Genomic DNA, 21,789 nt, shown 5'->3' on the forward strand with positions numbered 1-21,789 from the left:
GCAAGGCCAAGCCTTTAGGAAATTCCAGAAAGTCTTAAAATATCTGGCCTTTTCTCTCTCTCTCTCTCTCTCTCTCTTTTTTTTTTTTTGGACAGATTATGGTAACTAAGGCTCCCTCAAATGTCTAAGTAAAAAATGAACTATAAGTCTGTTACAGAAGTATATTTTGGTATTAAAATTCCTAGTGTGCATGGGTTTACACACAGGTTTTGTTAGTTTGGTTTAGGTTTTTGTTTTGTTTTGCTTTTTTACTTCCTTGAGAAATATTGGAGGAAACCCCTCCTTCTTCCTGCACCCAGATTACCACTTGTAAAATGAGGATTGCAAATTTAATCTTAAACACATTTGAGATCTTATTATTCTTCCTGTTTGAGTGGTCTGGAGGTGAAAAGGTAGTGAAAGTAATGCTCAGTGCTTCACCTAGCTTCTCATTAAAACTATCTCATGGACTGGGGTTGTGGCTCAATGGAGGAGCACTTGCCTAGCACATGTGAGGCACTGGGTTTGATCCTCAGTACCACATAAAAGTTAATAAATAAGATAAAAGTATTAAACAAGGGCTGAGGATATAGCTCAGTTAGTAGAGTGCTTGCCTCACATGCACAAAGCCCTGGGTTCAATCCCTGGCACCACAAAAAAAAAAAAAAAAGTATTCAACAACAACAAAAAACCCTGCTCATTCTTTTCTTTAATACTTAAAATAATTCATAGCATTACCACCCTTATGGATCAGGGTTTTTTTTATTTTTAATTTTTTTTTAGTTGTAGATGGACCTAATGCCTTTATTTAATTTAATTTATTTTTTATGTGATGCTTTGAGTATTGAACCCTGTGCCTCACATATGCTGGACAAGCACTCCACCACTGAGCCACAAGCCCAGCCCTGGATCAGGCATTTAAATTTCTTTTTAGTAGTTACCTCTGTGGTTAAGCACCCCTGGGTTCAATCCCTGGTACCAAAATAAATAAATAAATAAACAGATAAATAGATAAATAAAATAATAATAATAATAATAATAATAATAATAGATTCAAGGCCCTTATTTAACCCAGGCATTTAAATAAAAAGTTAGCAAAGATGGGAAATTTTGTACATCTAAAACCAAAGAAAGTTTCTGCCTAGACAGGTATTTGTTCTGATTCTAATTGGGCTTGTTCTCAGTAACACCAGTGCAGGGACTTCATACAAGACAGAGATGTGTAATGAGAACTGAACCAAACTGAACTCCCTGCAGGTTGCAACATGTAACACATATTATTGGAATTGTATTTGAATTTTACCTTTAATAGAATGTAAATATTTGTGTTAAGAATGCAGAACCCGTTCTCTTTTCATGTTTTTCTTTAAGGATTATTTCCAGAGTTTCTCCCTTTTTTTAGTCCTGGAAATTCTAATTTTTGCAACTTTTCTAAGTGGTTATCTTAAAGTGCAGAAACATTTGGAATAATCAGTGGAATTTATTTGAATGATTTGATGGTCAGCTTTCTGATATTATATCAAATACCTAAGATAATCAACTTACAAAGGAAAAAGATTTAGTTTGGCTCACAGTTTTGAAGTTTCAATTCTGATCAGGCAGATCTATTTCTTTTAGGCCTCTGCTGAGGGGGAGCACGTCATAGAGGAAGTATGTAGTGGAACAAAACCACTCCTTTATAGCTGGGCAGCAAGAGAAAGAAAAGAGAGGCTAGGGTCCCACAATCTCCTCATGGCTAGGAATTAAGGGTGGCAGTGGGGAGAAACCAGGATCCCACAATCTCTTTTGATGGCATCTCCCATGACCTAAAACCTCCCATTAGGCTTCACCTCCCAATTATACTAAGCTGGGGAACTCAAGCCTTCAATACATGGGCCTTTGGGAGACAGTCTAGATCCAAACTATAGCAATGAGCAAATGAGAACTGTTTTGAGAATAAAAACAAAAAATGTGGATGGAGGGTATTCTACTAGCCCTTCTCTTCACCTTGTTGATAACCTTCCTTTCAAATGGGGGTCTGCATACCAAATCAGAGTGTACTGAGCCCTATAAGTCACATGGATGTTGTTAATGTTGGTGAAGCTGAACTATGTATGGTGTGGCAAGATCAGGGTTGGTAGAGCTTATTTTGGGTTTTGTTAAAAATAGATTCAAGATGGGCTTGGTGACATAATCCCAACATGCCTATAATCCCAGCAATTTGGAAGGCTGAGGCAATAGGATTGCAAGTTCAAAACCAGCTTCAGCGATTAAGCAAGGCTCTAAGCAACTTAACAAGACCCTATCTCAAAACAAAAAATAAAAGGGCTGGGGGTGTGGCTCAGTGGTTAAGCAATCCCTACTACCAAAAAACAATAAGAGTAGATTCATTCTGGGCAGGGTGGCAAACCTGTAATAACCAGATACTTGGGGAAACTGAAAGCAGGAGGGTCACAAGTTTGAGGCCAGCCTAGGCAACTTAGCAAGACCCTATCTAAAAAAATAAGACTGAGGATATAACTCAGTGGTAGAGTGCCCCTGGATTTAATCCCCAGTACCACCAAAAAGAAAAAGAATTACTAGTATAATTAGCAAAGTTGATTGAAGATAAATAACATGTATACTGAATTTGTAAGAAACTATTCCTAATTGGTGTTGTACAAATTAATCCCTGGCTCTGATTTATTTATTTATTTATTTATTTATTTATTTATTTATTTATTTATTTGTAGATGGACACAATGCCTTTATTTTATTTATTTATTTATGTATTTATTTATTTATTGTTATGTCGTGCTGGGGATTGAACCCAGTGTCTCACTTGTGCTAGGCAAGTGCTCTGCCACTGAGCCACAACCCCAGCTCCCTAGCTCTGGTTTCTGAAATACATGCTTTCTATCTTTGAGGAGAAGGGGAATGGTTAAAAAAAAAATTATAGAAGTGATAGTAAATCTTGATCTTCATCATTAAATTGATTAGTCCGATGAATTTAAAGATTTAATGACTTCTGTTAATGTTGAATTCAAAAGGTGCTCAATATTTTATCTCCTATCATACTGACTTTCAACTGTCTTTCCTATTTCAGGTTATCTAGAAATAAACTGAGATTTGAATGATAGGATCAGGTTGAAGGCTGTCATTCAAACTAAATAAACATGCTCCCTATGGGAATATTCTATGACACTAAGTGACTTTCTCTTGAGTTACATTTCCAGTCCTGAAAATTATAATTTTAGTTAGAGATCTACTCAAGATATGAGAGTTATAATATAGGGATTTTCAGGAGTCACAAAATACTTCATTCAACAATATGTACCATCCTCTTCTATAAAGAATTCTGGAAATATATGGATGAAAAAGCACAGACTCGGGCTGGGGTTTTCAGACTGTGGCTCAGTGGTAGAGCGCTCGCCTAGCATGCATGAGGCCCTGGGTTCGATCCTCAACACCACATAAAAATAAATAAATAAACAAAATAAAGGTATTGTGTCTAACCAAAAAATAAAATAATAAAATTAAAAAAGCACAGACTCTATATCCTTAGTGAGTTTTCAGGCCCATAGGATAGTCACACAACATCATGGTAAGCTTTGTACAGAAGTGTGATCAGACACCTTGAGAATACAGAAAGAACTACCACATTTATGTGGAAGAGATAGGTCAGACTTCATTTGCTTACACTGAATCTTAAAGGAACAGGCATTTGCTAGGCCCTAAGCAACTCAGTGAAACCCTGTCTCTAAAAGGGCTGGGGACGTGACTCAGTGGTTAAGCCCCCCTGGGATCAATCCCTGGTACAAAACTAATAATAATAATAATGAGGTAATCCAGTAGTCCAGGGGAAAGTTGATGAAGACATGACCAAGACAGAAGCAGCAGGGGTAAAGTGAGCAGGAGACAGGAAATAGTAGATGCCGCCATGAGGCCTTGGCAGTCAGGAGGGATATGTCACTGTTATCTGGGACATGAGGATTTCCCTTCAATGACTATTTAAATTACATTGCTTGCTGGTATAACTGATTAGGCAGTAATCCTTAGCAGAAAGCATTACCTATATAGAATTACTTTTTTTTTAAACTCTAAGCACTTATGAAATGTAGAGCTTGATATTTATAATATTTTTAAAAAATCTTTGGAATGGGGCTGGGGATGTAGCTCTGTGGTAGAGCACTTGCCTGACATGTATGAGGCCCCCTGGATTCCATTTCCAGCACTGAAGAAGAAAAAAAATCTATAGAATGTGAAAAAATATATAAAATCTAATCTCTTATGGATTATATTACTAAAAAAAAGACTTAAATATTTAATGAAGATATCCCATCTTCTATTCAAAGTGTATTTGTTTTCTATACAGATTCTTTGGGCCCAAAGCCGAAATACAGGTGGAAGGAGGATCTCTGAAAACAGCTATTCTTTGGATGACTTGGAAATAGGTCCAGGTAAGCAGAGTTCCTTATGTGTGATATCTTTTAGAGAGCATTTATTAGAAGTAATGACTTTTGGACTCAAGGCCAATGCTTCTAGAAGAAGAATAACACACAAATTAAAAGGAATTCTGTCAGGTACATTCACAAATCTCATTGCTCTCTAAAGCTTTTCCTGTTCGAGTGTTTTTTGTTGTTGTTGTTATTGTTGTTTTGTTTAGTGGTACTGGGGATTGAACCCAGGGGTGCTTTACACTGAGTCACATCCCCAGCCCTTTTTATTTTTATTTTGAGACAGGATCTCACTAAATTGCTTAAGACTTACCTAAATTGCTTCAGGACTCACTAAATTGCTGAGGTTGGTCTTGAACTCATGGTCCTCCTGCCTTAGCCTCCCAAGTCACTGGGATTACAGGAGTGTGCTACTGCACCTGGCAGCTTTTTTGTGTTGTTGGGTTTTTTTTGTGTGTGTGTGGTGATACTAGGGATTGAACTCAGGGACACTTGACCACTGAGCCACATCCCCAGCCCTTTTCTGTATTTTATTTAGAGACAGGGTCTCACTGAGTTGCTTAGCTGCTGGCTTTGAAATCTCGCCATTCTCCTGTCTCAGGCTCCTGAGCTGCTGGGTTTATAGGTGTGTGCCACCACGTCCACACTTGTCTTATGTTTTTAATCTATCCTTGTCAAAATGTGAGAACCAAAGGAAGCCTTTGAGGAATTACAAGTAAGATACTACCGACAGTTTGGCTCCACAGTTGTCTGGGACTTGAGGGCTTCAATAGATAGGCTGTATTACTTATAATCAAGATTGATGATCCTGGGGCTGGAGATGTAGCTTAGTGGTAGAACATATACTTAGCATAAGCAAGCCCTAAATTTGATCCCTAGTATCTTTCTACCCACCAAAAAAGAGGATTGGTTTTCCTATGTTACTGTTGAAATTATTATGGTGCAGTTATCATGTTGGGGGAAAGGGTATAAGCATTTCACAAAAAAAAAATTAATAAGCACAAGAAAATCATCAAACTTCTGGTAATCCAAGATATACAAATTAAAAGAGCATTGAGAGCTGGAGGTTGTGGCTCAGTGGTAGATTGCTCAACTGGCACATGCCTGAGGCACTGGGTTCGATCCTCAGCACCACATAAAAATAAATAAAGTAAATGCATTGTGTCCATCTACAACTAAAGAAGAAAAAAACATTTTAAAAAAAGAGAGCATTGAGATCTTCTATTTTTCCATATGTCAAATTAGCTAGAATTTTAAAATATACCATGCTTAATTTTGGTAAAGCTTCTCCTCTTAGTGTTAAGAAAGTGAATGAATATTATAAATAACAGATATGTTTCTGATTTTCTTCTTTGTCCTTTTTAAATTTTTTTTTAAGTTGTGCATTTATACTTTATTTACTTTTATGTGGTCCTGAGGAGTGAACCCAGTCGCTCACACGTGCCAGGCAAGCGCTCTACCACTGAGCTACAACCTCAGCCCTTGTCCTTTTTAATAGAAGAAATTGACCTTTAGATTTCAGTAGCCCAAATGTAAAATTAGTAAACCACTGGAATCACATGTTATCACCTAACAAAGCCTGTTGTTTGCGTGCTTCCAGGTCAGTTGTCATCCTCTGCATTCAACTCAGAGAAAAATGAAAGTAAGCGAAACCTGGAACTCCCACGCCTCTCAGAAACCTCCATAAAGGATCGAATGGCCAAGTACCAGGCGGCTGTGTCCAAACAAAGTAGTTCAACCAACTATACAGTATGTGTTCTGAATCTCTCCTTCACTCGCTCCCCCAGCCTGTCACTGTCACTGAACACTGGAACCAGGAAGTGTCTCCCAACCCTTAGGCCCTGATCCTTTCTCTGCCACTAGTCAGTCTCTCTTCACATAAATCCTGCCCTCACTTCATTTGTAGTCTTTACTGTGTTCTAACGCTGACTTCATTCTTCTAGCTCTTTCACATTCATATTTTTTTGTATGATGTTACCAGTCAGTAATGTCAGAGTTTTCCTCATTCTCCTAATGAATGTTTTCATTGTCATTGCCAAGAGGTATAGTTTTATTCGTTTTAACAATGCTATTTAGAGTTGTTTTTTTCTTAGTTGTTGATAAACCTTTATTTTATTTATTTATACGTGAGAATTGAACCCAGTGCCTCACATGCCAGGCAAGTGCACTACTGCTGAGCCACAACCCCAGCCCTAGAGTTGGTTTGTTTTTGATAGGAGGTTTCATTGTATTCCTCAGGCTGGACTTGCACTCTGGACTCAAGTGACCCTCCTGCCTCAGGCCTTCTGAGTAGCTGAGACAATAAGCATATACTACTATGCCTGGCTAACAGAAAAGATTTAACTTAATTTTATTTATTTATTTATTTATTTGCATTGCCTGGAATCAAACCCAGGGCCTGGCACATGTTAGGCAAGTGGTCAGACATTGAGCTACATCTCTAACCTTTATTTATTTATTTTTTTAATATTTACTTTTTAGCTCTAGTTGGACACAATACTTTTATTTATTTATTTTTATGTGGTGCTGAGGATCAAACCCAGGCCCTTGCACATATGAGGAGAGTGCTCTACCACTGAGCCACAACCCCAGCCCCCTTATTTTGTTTTTTGAGGAAAGAAGAGATAATATTAAAGAGAAATAGCAGTGGCTGGGCACAGTGGCACATGCCTATAATCCCAGCAGTTTGGGAGGCTGAGGCAGGAGGATCGTGAGTTCAAAACCAGCCTCAACAAAAGCAAGGCACTAAGCAACTCAGTGAGACTCTGTCTCTAAATAAAATACAAAATAGAGCTGGGGGTGTGGCTTAGTGGTTGAGTGCTCCTGAGCTCCATTCCCAGTACTAAAAAAAAAAAAAAGAGAGAGAGAGAAAGAGAAATATCAGTATTCAACATGAATGTAGATGTTTTATAATTTTTTTATTTATGTAAGTCACACAACAAAATCATCATTTTATTATTATTATTATTATATTATTATTATTAACTAGGGATTGATCCCAGTTCTGCTTAATTACTGAGCAACATCCCCAATCCTTTTTTTCATTTTTTATTTTTTTGAGACAGTGTCTCACTAAGTTGCTTAGGGCCTTTCTAAGTTGCTAAGGCTAGCTTTGAACCCTCCTGCCTCAGCTTCCAAGTCTCTGGGATTACAGGCATGGGCCACCTCACCCAGCTAAAATCACCATTTTAAAGTATATATTTTAGCTGGGGGTGGATGGTGCATGCCTGTAATCCCAGCAGTTTGGGAGGCTGAGGCAGGAGAATCACAGGTTCAAAGCCAGCCCCAGCAACTTAGAGAGGCTATAAGCAACACAGTAAGACCCTATCTCAAGATAAAAAATAAGAAAGGGCTGGGGATGTGGCTCAGTAGTTGAGTGCCCTTGGGTCCAATCCCTGGTACAAAACAAAACAAAACAACATAAAAGAATAAAGTATACATTTAAGTAATTTTTTATTTATAAGGTTGTAAAATTATCACTACTGTCTAATTTCAGAATATTTTTGTCATTCCCTAAAGAAACCTTGTACTTTGCAGTTAATCCAAACCCCATCCCCAGTGCCCTAGCAACCACTAATCTACTTTTTGTCTTTATGAAACAGCCTATTCTAACCATTCCATAAAAATGAATCATACAGGGCTGGGATTGAGGCTCAGTGGTATAGTGCTTGTCTAGCAAGTATGAGGCCTTGGGTTCAATTCTCAGCACTGCATATAAATAAATTAAATAAAGGTCTATTGACAACTAAAAGAAATATTTAAAAAGAAAAAAATTAAAAGAATTATAAAATATATGGTTCACTTAATCTTTTTTTTTAGTTGTAGATGGACACTATACCTTTATTTTATTTATTTATTTTTATGTGGTGCTGAGGATCAAACCCAGTGCCTCACACAAATGAGGCAAGCACTGTACCACTGAGCCACAAGTCCAGCCCCAGTCCACTTAGTCTTTAATCCTTATGATGTAATGATTTCCTACAGAATAGAGTAGTGTATTTTAAAAAGGGGAGAAAAGACAGGAAAGATGACATCCTTAAAAAGCTCAAAAATCTGATATTCCAGAGAGAATGAATGATCTTTTATTTTACATTTTCCTATGCTTAACTGGCAAATTGACACCACATAAGGGCTGAATTGAAATTGTTATTTTATTTTATTTTTTGTAAAGTAGTATAGGGATTGATCCTTGGAGAACTTTACTCCTGAACCTTTTTATTTTTTATTTTGAGACAGGGTCTCTCTACATTGCTGAAGTTGACCTTAACTTGCAATTCTCCTGCCTTAGCCTGCTCCTGAGTAGCTGGGATTATAGTCACCCACCACCATGCCTGACCAAAGTTACTTTTTATATCCCATATGTTCATGTGTACCTACACCTACATATAGGTATAAACACATCCGTATTATTCTTTTTTCTTCTTTAATTTTTTAAGCATAAATGTTTTTCTTTCAGATTTTGCTCCTTCTAAAATTTGAAATTACAAACCATTCATCTATTGATGTCCAAATTTCTTCACAAACTCTGAGTAAATCAGTCATACTCACTTTCCCTTCATATTTTACATAATATCTATTCCAGGAGTTCAGTTTTCTTTTCCCCCTAATAATTAACTGTGTATTTCCAGTAGTATTGGTGGACTAATTCTCTGAGCAATGAATAATTTCATCTCAACTTCTTACAGAATATTTAATAAGAAGTAATGTGGAATTCCAGGCTCATTATTCATAGACAATGTGAATAATAAAGCAAATTTAGATGTCACTTAGAAGATAGATCAGGAGGTAGAGCAAATAGGTGATCTGGGAAGCTTACTTTGCTCCTTTAGAGGAGGTTGCTTCTTCTCTGTGTCCTCTTGCTGCAAACATTCCATCTAACTGATTCCATAAGTGAGAAAATCTATTCAGTGACTTTTTTTCCCCCTCTTAATAGAGTTTTTACATTACAGTTTTTCTTCTCTGGAGATTTTAAGAGTTAGGAAGTCTTTAGATTTTTTTTTTTTTGTATATATATATAATGAGATTGAACCAGAGGTGCTTTACCACTGAGCTATAAAACCAGCCCTTTTTTATTTTGAGATAGGGTCTTGATAAATTGTGGAGGCTGGCCTCAAATTTATAATCCTCCTACCTCAGCCTCCCATGTAACTGGGATTACAGGTGTGAGCCACCATGGCTGGCTCTAGGAGTTCTTGTAAGAAGTACATTTTATCTTGTCCCAAAAGAATTTCTCAGGCCCCTCACAGAATATGGTTGTTACAAGGCCCATCTTCTCTGGCAGTAGCTGTGGAGGTATGGTTTTGAGATGGGGTCAGAAGTAAATAGGGTTGTCATGTTTTGTCTGCACCTCAAGAGCAGTGTGTCTTAATCAGGAATTCCAGACCTGAGTAAATCAGTCATACTCACTTTCCCTTCATTACTCTGGGTCCAAAAATTGCTGTTTCTTCCCATGCTTAAAGAATCACAGAGGTACTAGATTACTAAATTACTAGCAGACTAACAGTAGGAGATGTCTACATTCATCTGTCTCTGTGTTGATTTTAGATACAGCAGGTAATATTCTCAGAATATTAAAATGAACTTACCTGTTGGATATAGTAGGAAGGAAAAAACATGATTGTGTTTATTTCTTATGATTGTGTTAATGCATGCTTTTTTATTTTGAGGCTTTGATATGAGAAATAGAATAAGGTATGTCTTATATGAATTTTTTTGATAAATATGTTTTTGAAAGTCCCACAGAAAAAGGTTGTTTTATGTTATCATTAAATATAATTTCAGTTTTTATATGTATACATCATCCCTGTCTCTCTTTCCAGGCCGGGCATTTATATATATGGTCAGTATATTTTCTTAATTATTGGCACTTGGCATCTCCTTTCCCCTGCTCCAGAATGGTCCTTTCTGATAAAACTCACAAGCTTTGCATTTCCACAAGCTCTGCTGCTAGACGAGTGAATCACAAGAACATTGTGTGCTGGGGTGGTTTGTGTGTGTCCATGTCCATGTGTCTATATTCTAATGAGTGTCCAGTTTGAGACTAGCGTACAAATATTTAACTCTGAGGTATGTGTCCACACAGCTGCTTTTGTCATTTCACTAGTCAATGGGTTTTGCTTGTGAGAATTACGGGGTTGATTTGACCTGAAGCCTCTAAGAAGAATTTTTTCACATTCCAAGTTTATTTGAAAGATGTGCGATGAAGAGAATGGAATGGCAAGAACTTTTCTTTAAAAATTCACAAGTTATTTTTATTTTATAGAATGAGTTGAAAACCAGTGGTGGTGAAATCAAAACTCATAAATTGGAACAAAAGGAGAATGTGCCCCCAGGTCCTGAGGTCTGCGTCTCCCATCAGGAGGGAGAAAAGGTAGGTTGAACAGTCTGATGTCCAGTTGCCAGGGGAGCATGTGTTCTGAATTAGATGCTTAAAATTAGAAACAACTCTAACTGTAGGCTGTAGAGTGTCTGGGAATTTGGTAGCAGCTGCCAGGACAGATTGTCATTTTTGCAGGCCACACAATTTCAGCAACTTATAGCTGACCAAATAATGAGCCTTCACTGGAAAATTCTTTTGCTCAGCAAATGCTCAGAGGGCATAGAACTAAAGTGATTTTTAAAACTCTGTTGGATTTTAAATGCTTGTATATTCTTAATTTAACTTCATACTTAACACATTTTGGGTAAGATTTCTTTTTTCTTTTAAAAATTTATTGGTTTATAATTTTTTGTTGGTGTTTTGGGGGTATTTTTTAAAATATGCTATGTTGCCCATGTTGATCTCTAGCTCCTTCCTCCAAGCAAGTCTCTCTCAGCCTCCTAAATAACTGGAACTGCAGCTGCATACCACCCCACTAACTTGTTTAACACACTTTATTCAAGAAAATACTATATTTTCTCCCAGGGTATTTTTGGGTTTTGGTTTTTGGTTTTTGCAGTGCTTGGTATCAAGATCTTGCACACAGTAGGCAAGAACCCTACCACTGAGCTACATCCCAGCCTTAACTCAAAAGTATTTGAAAGCTAGTCACTATTCTAAGTATAGGAAAATACTGAGTTTAAAAACTAAAGACAAACTATATGGCCTTTATATGCAGGGAAACTAACAGAATGGGTGGGGTAGGTAACAGGTTGGCTACTGTAAAACAAATGTGATTGGTGCTATGAGAGAGTGTATAGGGCCACGCAAGCTCAGATGAAGGATACTTAACCTGAGTTCCTCAAAAAGGTTATATGTGAGCCAAATCTTGAAGAATATGCTGACATAGGCCAAGTGCATAAGGGAAAAGTAGAGTAAGAAAGGGAAGGGAAGGCAGACAACAGATTTGAAAAACAGAGATCATAGCTTGCTTAGGAGTTGCAGTTTAGTTGTCTTGACTTGAGCAATGTACATATAGGCAGGGGTAAGAGACAGATGGAGGACCAGGGAATGGTCTGGAAAGGCTTTATATGTCACCATTAAAGGTTTGGATTTGGCCAGGCACAGTAGTACATGCCTGTAATCCCAGCAGTTTAGGAGGCTGTGTCAGGAGGACCATGAGTTCAAAGCCAGCCTTAGCAACTTAGCAAGGCCCTAAGCAACTCAGTGAGACCCTGTCTCAATAAAATACAAAAAAGGGTTGGGGATATGGCTCAGTAGTTAAGTGCCCCAGGTTCAATCCCTAGTACCAAAAAAAAAAAAGTCTTGATTTGGATGCAAATTGGGTGTGGTGGAACATGCCTAAATTCTCAGTTACTTAGGAGGTTGAGGCAGGAAGATGGCAAATTTGAGGCTAGTCTGGGCAATTTAACAAGACTATCTCAAAATAAAGCAAAAAAGGGTGGGGAGGGGGCCTGGGGAAGTGACTCAGTGGTAGGGCACTTGCCCAGCATACATGAGGCCCTGGGTTCAATTCCAAGAATCTCATACGAACACACACACACACACACACACACACACACACACACACACACACACACACACGACATGAAGTTTGAATATAATCAGGTAGTAACAGAAAGCCACTAAAAGACTTTAAGCAAACCATATTTGTATTTTATGTCCTAATTATTAGATGAATGGCTTAGTTGCAGTAGGTAACAATATTTATGCCAGATGAGTTTATCATATTTTTTTCCAAATCATTATCCAGTCCGGCGCCATGTGCATGCCTATAATCCCAGGGGCTCAGGAGGCTGAGATAGGAAGAGCTCGAGTTCAAAGCCAGCCTCAGCAAATTATCGAGGCTAAGCAACTCAGGGAGACCCTGACTCTAAATAAAATATTTTAAAAAGGCCTAGGGATGTGGCTCAGTGATTAAGCACCTCTGGGTTCAATCCCTGGTACCAAGAAAAAAACATTATGGTTTATTGACAGAACACTCATAAGAACTTGTAAGGTACACTACACACTTAGATCAAAGTAGGCACCTAGAAAAATGATCTCAGATTAATGACTACAAAATTCAATTCACAGCATAGAACAGAAAAGAAAATATAAATTTTTAATTATTTTCTTATTAAAAAATACACAAGTGTGTGTTGAAGGAATAAGACAAAATACTTGATATTCACGTGTTACATGGTTATAAATTATAAAGTTGTCAAATAAATTGTGTACATCCTTACAACAGTGTGCTAAGGCATTAGTGTAGGTCACATGTCTGTGTCTTGTATCAAATGAGTTCTCTCCTTAAAATGCCTGGTTTCCCATATTTTAAATAGGTGATTATTTCTTAAGAACCTCAAGTAAGTATACTTGGAATTTTCCTTATACTCTATAAAAAAGAACATTTAAGAGAAAAATATTCCAGCATTGAGGTTCCTTCATTTTTACCCCAGGAGCATAGTTTGGAAAATAATGCTTGGGTTGTCCTTGTATGTGATCTTGTGCTTCCTTCTTGATTGTCTTCATGCTGATTTAAAACTGGAACTCTGGGTTGAACTGGAGGATCGGAACATTTTAATTATAGCCTGAGAGGGCATTAGTGCAGCTGAATCACAAATCGGGGAGTAGGCGGGAAAGAAAGAGGATAAATTCAGCAGATATTCTTCAAGTATTTACTGCAGGTTTATAAGCTATTGGCTTCTGTTAAGTCAGCAAAAAATTTCAGAGCCACAGCTATCCTTTTGGCTGCATGCCTAGTTTTTGTTAAATAGTACCTAAAGCCTATTTGAACTTTGTCTTGCTCCAAAAGAACATTAATGCTAGGGTGAACTTTCTTGAAATGGAATATTTTGTCAAGATATTTTTCTTCCCTTTCTCCTCTTGCAAATGAATTTGTGCTTTCCTATAATGAAATATTTGAACAAAATCTCATGTGCTTCTGCCTGGAAGTTCCTGCAGTGAAGTCATCTGGTTGGCCATGTGCAATGATGTCATTCTTGGCACTAGGTATACCCCACAGGTTCAAGGTGACCAAATTAGAGGTGAAAGAAAAACATCCTAGAATGGATGAACCTTCTAAGCAAGAGTTGAAGAGTGTTTTATAGCCATTGCACAGCTTTCAAAAAATTATTTCATATCATTAAATGAAATAATGTATGTAAAGTGATCAGTCCAATACCTGGTACAGAGTAAACACTCAGTAAATGTCAGCTGTCATGCTGGTTTGTTTTATGCCTTGTCAAAATTCTTGTAATGAAATGAGAGTAGAAAAAACAACCCTGCTGGGGCTGGAGTTGTGGCTCAGCTGTAGAGCGCTTGCCTAGCATGTGCGAGGCCCTGGGTTCGATCCTCAGCACCACATAAAAATAAATAAATAAAATAAAGGTATTGTGTCCAACTATAACTAAAAAATAAATATTAAAAAACAATACCAGTGGGCTGGGGTTGTGGCTCAGTGATAGAGTGCTCACCAAGCACACGTGAGGCACTGGGTTCAAAACTTACCACCACATAAAAATGAAATAAAGCTATTGTGTCCACCTACAACTAAAAAAATTAATATTTTTTTTAAAAAACCCTGATGGTGTTCAAGTATAGGTCTGCCAACAACTTAATCTCCATTGTAAATTTATTCAGTACTTTAGAAATCCTGATATAAACACTTAGTATTACCAATAAAATCCAACGTCTGAATGAATCAATATTACTTGAAGAGTGTACATTGGCTCATCTGTTGACCCTTCATGATTTGGGATGTGGAAGGGATACTGGAAAGGCCTAGGGGCCAGTAAAAATCAGGAAGAGATTAGTAGAGAGTACTTTTATTTAAATTTGATCTGAGGAAAAGATATACACCTGATACATAAGAATCTGCCATTTTGTTAAACACTGCCATTTTGAGACTGGGCTTTTTAAATGCCTTTTTAAGAAACTAACTTTGAAAATAATAGTAGGGGTAAATTTGTTTTTTAGTTATCAAAAGGTCTTCAGTTATGGGCAAGTTTCTTTCAGTGGAATGCATTTGGTTGAGAATTGGCAATTAGGAAAATAAAAGAACAAGAATGGTTCCTAGCAGGGCATGGTGGTCCACACCTGTAATTCCAGTGACTCAGGAGGCTGAGGCAGGATTTCAAGTTCCAGGCCTCACTAAGTTACTGAACTTAATGAGACCCTGTCTCAAAATAAATAAATTTAAAAGGATGGAGATGTAGCTCAGTGGTTAAGCCCCTCAGATTTCAATAACTAAGTACAAAAAAAAAAAGTTCTCGTATTTAAATACTTTATCTTGCCTAGATTGTATTAGTTTATATAGAGAAGAGCTTTGCTTTCCTTGACATAGGAGTTTTTGTTTTGCTTGTTTTTTGAGAGTGGAATGATGTGGTTTAGAAGTTCTTTTATAAAGGGAGATGAGGCACACTTTTGGCAGTTGAGTGCAGTATGTTTCTCGAGTTACTCTGTAATTGAGAGGCATGTTAATATCCTCATAAAAGACATTTTGCTGCCTCTTGTTTAAATGCTCAGCTGTTCTGGTGCCCGTTATTTCCCCAGGCAGCCAGTGACTGACTGGAGTCAGCAGGTTTTTATGGCATTAACAGCAGTTTGCTCTTTTATTTTTAATGTGATTCTTAATCCCTCTTTCCACTTTTTTTGTAGGCTTCTACAACTGAGAATAGCCTGACAGTCCATTCCACCCCTGCCGAAGATGACTCTCGTAAACATTTGCCTTTAGCTCTTGAAGGTAAGTTCTTACTTCTCCACATATATTTGGTTCAGAGGTGTCCCCATTACTGTTAATGTTGAGAAAGTAATGTACTAAATCCAACAATTTAGCCAATGAAATCTTCCTCTTGGTTTTAAGGAATGGTGCTAGGCTGGAGATGTAGCTCAGTGGCAGAACACTTTCTTAGCATGCATGAAGCCCTGGGTTCAGTCCCCAGCTGGGGGAATGGTGCTTGGATACACTTAACACATTTCATGGCTTAGGGAGCAGTTGAATTCAATTAAATATGGTTATCTTGAAACAAATACCTTTGATACTTTGCTCACCAAACTTATCCTATCTTTTGTACTAAACCCTTTCAGGCTTAAAGCTGTGTAAACTAATTTTTAAGTTTTATTTTAATAGAGGTGTGTCCAAGAAGGATTTTATTTACTTATAGGGATAAAAACTGGTAGTTGAGGGGCTGGGGATGTGGCTCAAGCGGTAGCGCGCTCGCCTGGCATGCATGCGGCCTGGGTTCAATCCTCAGCACCACATACAAAGATGTTGTGTCCGCCGAGAACTAAAAAATAAATATTAAAAAATTCTCTCTCTCTCTCTCTCTCTCTCTCTCTCTCTCTCTCTCTCTCTCCCTCCCTCCCTCCCTCCCTACTCTCTGTTTAAAAAAAACAAAACAAAACTGGTAGTTGAGTAACCTCTTTAGTCTATAGGGTTTTTTGTTTGTTTGTTTGTTTTGTTTTGCTAGTTTATTTTACATTTATGTGGTGCTGAGGATCAAACCCAGTGCCTCATGCATAGTAGACGAGCCCTCTACCACTGAGTCACAATCCCAGCCCCATAGTCTGTAGGGATTTTAATGCTGGTGCTAAAGTTTGTCATCATAAAATCTTGTTTTGGACTTCTTTTAAGCTTAGCTTATCCCAAGACAAAAATGTTTGGACTTTTAACTTTACTATGCCCACTTTTGATTCTGATTTTTAACATGTCATTTAAAAATACATGTGGATCTTAAGACAGAGTCTTGCAAGGTTGCTTAGGGCCTCACTGAATTGCCAAGGCTGTCCTTGAACTTACAATCCTCTTACCTTAGTCTCTCAAGTTGCTTGGATTCCAGGTATGTGCTATTGCACCTGGCCAAAAAAAGGACTTCAGTGAAAAAATAAAGTAGAAGTATGAGTTAAACAGATCTTTAATAAACCCTACCTTAATATTTCAGAAAAAAACTTAACCGATTGAATCCAGGAACATTCCTTTTGCAATTATTTTGCTTGGACTAGAAATATTTCTGACTAGGTTGGCAAAACTTTTTTTGAAAAATAAGCTGTAATCTTTTAGTACTTTGTTGACTCAACACTAGATTTTTAAGGAATTTTAAAATTTATTATTATTCCTTAGTAACGGTATCAATGGCTTTTCTATGCCTCTTCTGAGTTCATGGGATGTACTGGCAGGAAATCTGCTTATGCAGTTGACACTTCAGTGATTATGAAAAAACTTTATGGAGCCCTCTTCTCAATTTTTATTCATAGATATATGCTATAAGACCAACCAAGGAGAAAATGTGAGATTATGTGCACAACACACATGAGCACACATGTGGTATGATATTTTTGCCCTTGTGTTCCCTCAGTTTCCCAGCTCTAGTTGGAGCACTCAAGAAGTTATTGGGAATACCAACAATCAAAAAGTCAGCAAAGTCTATAAATGTCCTTAAGAAACATGAATACTGCTGGGCAGCAATTTTTTTATGCAGGGTTGTTTTGTTTTGTTTTTTAGAGAGAGAGAGGAGAGAGAGAGAGAGAGAGAGAGAGAGAGAGAAAATTTTTTTTAAGAGAGAGAGAAAGAGAGAGAGAGAGAGAATTTTTTTTAATATTTATTTTTTAGTTTTCGGCAGACACAACATCTTGGTTTGTATGTGGTGCTGAGGATCGAACCCGAGCTGCACGCATGCCAGGCAAGCGGGCTACCGCTTGAGCCGCATCCCCAGCCCGAGAGAATTTTTTAATAGTTATTTATTTTTTAGTTTTCGGCGGAAACAACATCTTTGTTTGTATGTGGTGCTGAGGATTGAACCCGGGCTACAGGCATGCCAGGCGAGCGGGCTACCACTTGAGCCACATCCCCAGCCCCTATACAGGGTTGTTTTGATTCCCACTTTTTGTGGAACAGGGTGAGAAAGTTTGCTGATGACTTGATTTTTAAGAGGACCTGAGGACCTAAGGAGCATAAGTTTTAGTTTATTCTTCATCAGAAGAACAATGTTTTTCTTGGTCTTGAAACTACCATTCTTTGATAGAAAATGCTTAATCTTTGCTTTTTTGGAAAAGCTCTTTCTAAGATTTCCCATGAAATACTATAAAATGTCCTTCTTTTGTAACTCAAGCAGGTAATGCCCAGGTTAAGAGTGAGGCCCAGCAGCCGGTGTCCACCAAATCACTGAGTCCTGATGCCAGAGCCTCCAACCTTTCTGAAAATTCTCCTCCGAAAGCAGTGAAGGTATGATGGCAGTTTATCTCTAAGCCTTGAGATGCTGGTAGAGCAAATTGCACTTTGTATCATCTTCATTATAATCTGCTTTTACTTTCCTGGGGATTATAATGCCAAATAAGGGTGTATTGTCCCTACAAATCTTTCTTCTGCCCAGATGTTGGGCCAGGAGGGAGAAGGCTCAATAATATGTCTCAGTTTGAAATCTGAATAATATGTGAGATTTTTAAGAAAACCTTAAGTTAAATAAGATAATATGACTTAAAAAATCCAAGTACATAAATATTTGGAGTTGGTAAAACTCACAAAATGGGAAATCTGTTGAACTAAAATTAGCATGTTGTATGGATATGTACAAAGCCACCTTAAAGATAGTGCTCAGTGGTCTGATGAGTCTGGCTATAACCTGATTGGTTGTTAGCACTTTTAAAGAAAGAATATGTCTGCTGGAGTGGAAGTTGAACAACTCATATAGTATAAAAATTGGCATTTAAGCTATACTTATGCTAGATGATAATTGTAAATGTTAAGGAATACACAACATTTTTGTATGCTAAGAAAAATTGATTAGGCTATTCAACTTCTGATCTCTTTGATCCCTCAGTTTTTAAAAACAGTCTTTCCATTTCTGGGAGCAAACATTTATTCCCATAAAAATAAACCAAAAGTAAAAAATAGATTTTCCAATTTTAATCTTATTAACTGTGACCTGTTTTAATTGAATGTTTTGCTAATGCAATGCTACTTCACCTATTTGTATTAATAACCAATCATACCCACACTTCTTTAGTGTCTTTCTCCTTGGGTGTGCTCTTACATAGCTAGCTTTTGTTTCAAAGATTTTAGCTTGAAAAAAAACTCAAAAAGGCAGAATTAGTTTAAAGTGGTTTGAGCTGCCCCAACTTCACGCACATATGTTCTATGCCTATATCTCTTCACTGTGTGTGATTGGTCCTTGGATGAAAACTGTAGTGCACCAAAACAATGAGAAGAGGATGAAAGTGAGGTTTTGGGGGTGGGGGGAAGGAGGATACACATGATCTAGAAGTTAAAAGTGGATCACAAGTGTGTGTGTCGGGGGTGGGGGGTGCAGGGCAGGGTAAAGAAGATAACCATGAAAAATTTAAAGGTAGCAGAAATTTACAGGGAAAATAAGTTTTGTTGAAAAGTAACAGAGTTGAAGAAAGTAGTGGGGGGTGGGGGGTGGAGAAAGGAAAAGAAAAAAGAGGCAAGAGAAAGCAAGTACAAGAAAGTCCTCAGAGTCTATGCGTGTGCCTACATGTGCAAGGCCCTGGGTTCATTCCTGGGCAGAAAGAAAGAAAAAGGGTGGAGGAGAAAGAGAAAAAAGAGAGAGAGAAGAAAGAACTGGGTAATGGTGACTGAATCTGCACATGTGTTCCACCTAACTGTGTTCTGGCTTTGAAGATCTGTCCATGAAGTCATCAGCACTTTGTTTTTCAAGTATTTGGAATCCAACAAAGTAGTAAATGCCAGAGGGTTACTTAACTCTTATCCAGCATCAATCCTGCCCAGATGTGAGTCCTTGGGTTGTGGTTCTTGATCAAGTATGGCAAAAAGGGCTGGAGGTTTAGGTCATGGCTGGAGTGCTTATGTAGCCTACATGAAGCCCTGGGTTCCATCCCCAGTACTACAACTAACAACAAAAGAATGGCTAGCAAATCTAACTTGGTTATAGATCATGTGACTGAGGGGTCTGGGGAAATTCCCTGGCTAATCTAAGCACTAAAATCTATTCTTGGGAATAGTCGAATTCTCACATAGGTCTTTTGGGCACCAGTGAGAAGAAACAAAGGTGAAGCTTTCTGCACTAATTTCAGACTTATGCTTCCTCTTTTGTCCCTAGTTACTCCATATCCACAATAGAATGTAAATATCCCTGCATTCACAGACACTCACTTAAGGTTTTGAACATTGTATGAAGACATGAGTCAACTGGCCTGCAGTCCAAAGCTCAAAAGATTATGGTGTCCAGAGCCTGGAGTGGGACCCAATTATATCTCCACTTTTATTTAAGGGAAATTTATTTTCTCTTCCCCATAGTTCCCTTTACAGTCTGCAGGCAAGCAAGGCATTTTAGTAAATATGTACAGGAAAACATGATGGCATAACTGGTCTTATGACTACAGACTCTGCAGCAGAAAACTTGTTTCTCCACTTTGGGAAATTACATGCAGCTAAGAATACACATGTTCACTCAAAATAGATTTTTGGGTCCCACACATCATGGAACAAAATGGTTCCTTAGTGCCTGTCTGTAGTTGAAAATAGGTCATCTAAGGTAGAGATTCATTTCATTTAAAATTGTAGCTTGAAGTTTAAACAAAAAAGATACAATAAGGACTTCATACATTTTGAACACTGGCCACATAGCTTAGTAGATGAGAATTGGTACTAATGAAGTTGCAGGTTCATTCTCAAAAAGGATGTGTTCCAGAGCTGGGGATGTGACTCAGTGGTAGAGCATTTGTCTGGCATATGTGAGGCTCTGAGTTCCATTCCCAGCACTGCAAAATAAATAAATATATATATATTTTAAAGATGTGTTTCTGGGCTGGGGCTGTAGCTCATTGGTAAAGCATTTACCTCACATGTGTGAGGCACTGGGTTCCATCCTCAGCACCACATAAAAAAAAGGATGTGTTTCTGATAATAGAGCTCAGCGGAGCCTGTGAGGAGATCAAGCCCATTCTACTTCAAGAGTCTCAGATTTTAATTTTCAGCTATGCCTCAACAGATTAAAAGAGGGAAAAAAGAAACTCAGATCTCTATAAGCTTTATGTCCTGCCATTTGAGAGAAGTCATTACCTAAATGTTCTAAGAGGGGACCATAGGGAAAGAAAAAGCAAGGGAAGGTGGCTAGCCCTAAAGGATACCTTCTTGCTCCCACTGTGTCCTAGACAGCCCAGTCACCAGCTTCTTCAGCTAGTCCTGCCGGTAGGTGTGAAAAGAAAACAGCAGGCTGCATCAAAGGACATACAGCGTCCATACATTGCAGAGTCCTTATAAGTGACCTGCCATCTGTTCCCCTATGGACATGATAAGAGGTTTTAGACTTCTTTTTTTCCCCCCATTGCTGAGGATCCAACCCAGAGTCTTGAACATGCTAGGAATGCACTCTAGCACTGAACTACATCCCCAGCCCCTGTGTCATACTGCTTTACAAAGCTATTAGAATTATAAGTCTATAAGGGCACCTACAATCCTTTCTCACTGTATATATACTGCTGCTTTCCCAGAGCACTCACCTTTCCCTCTGCATGTAGAACAGTCTAATTGAGATATGAATATTCTCCCCAAAGACTACACAGACAGAAGGATGAAAGCTGCACAGAATTGGCCCAACCATTTATTGTGTGGTGAAGAATTTCAGTTTTATTATCTAGATATTGTGCACAAATTGCAAGGAAAGAATGAAAGGCATTTTGTGGTGTTCTGTCTATGAAATGAAGGTCTGACATCAGTACAGAATTTTCTTCTGATTTCATTATATGCAAAGGCTAGTTAGCTTCAGTGCCTATTGCCAACTACTGCTTCTTGCCCCTATCACACACATATACACCCCAAATGGATCTTCGATCCCTCACTAGACCAAAAAATATATGTAAAAGAAGAGAGTGAAAGCCAGGCATGGTGGTACACACTTGTAATCCCAGCAGTATGGGAGGCTGAGGCAGGAGAATCAGGAAGTCAAAGCCAGCCTCAGCAATTTAGTGAGACTCTAAGCAAGTTAGCGAGACCCTGTCTCTAAATAAAATGTAAAAAGGGCTGTGGCTCAGTGGTTGAGTACTCCTGGGTTCAAT

General features: G+C 38.1%; 1 protein-coding gene across 3 annotated transcripts in view; it reads left to right on the forward strand.

Moving 5' to 3' along the window:
• Lima1 (LIM domain and actin binding 1) overlaps positions 1-21,789 on the forward strand; it is a 93,845-nt gene that overhangs the window by 63,221 nt on the left and 8,835 nt on the right. For 2 of the 3 annotated variants that reach the window (XM_078014705.1, XM_013358497.4), the window contains 5 exons: positions 4,313-4,397; positions 5,995-6,143; positions 10,657-10,764; positions 15,415-15,499; positions 17,865-17,977. In XM_078014705.1, coding sequence (XP_077870831.1) covers positions 4,313-4,397; positions 5,995-6,143; positions 10,657-10,764; positions 15,415-15,499; positions 17,865-17,977 — 540 coding nt within the window. The remainder of the gene's footprint in view (positions 1-4,312; positions 4,398-5,994; positions 6,144-10,656; positions 10,765-15,414; positions 15,500-17,864; positions 17,978-21,789) is intronic. The other variant, XM_078014704.1, reaches the window with a different exon arrangement.

Source organism: Ictidomys tridecemlineatus, chromosome 6, assembly GCF_052094955.1.
Source record: "Ictidomys tridecemlineatus isolate mIctTri1 chromosome 6, mIctTri1.hap1, whole genome shotgun sequence".
Lineage (NCBI taxonomy): Eukaryota > Metazoa > Chordata > Mammalia > Rodentia > Sciuridae > Ictidomys > Ictidomys tridecemlineatus.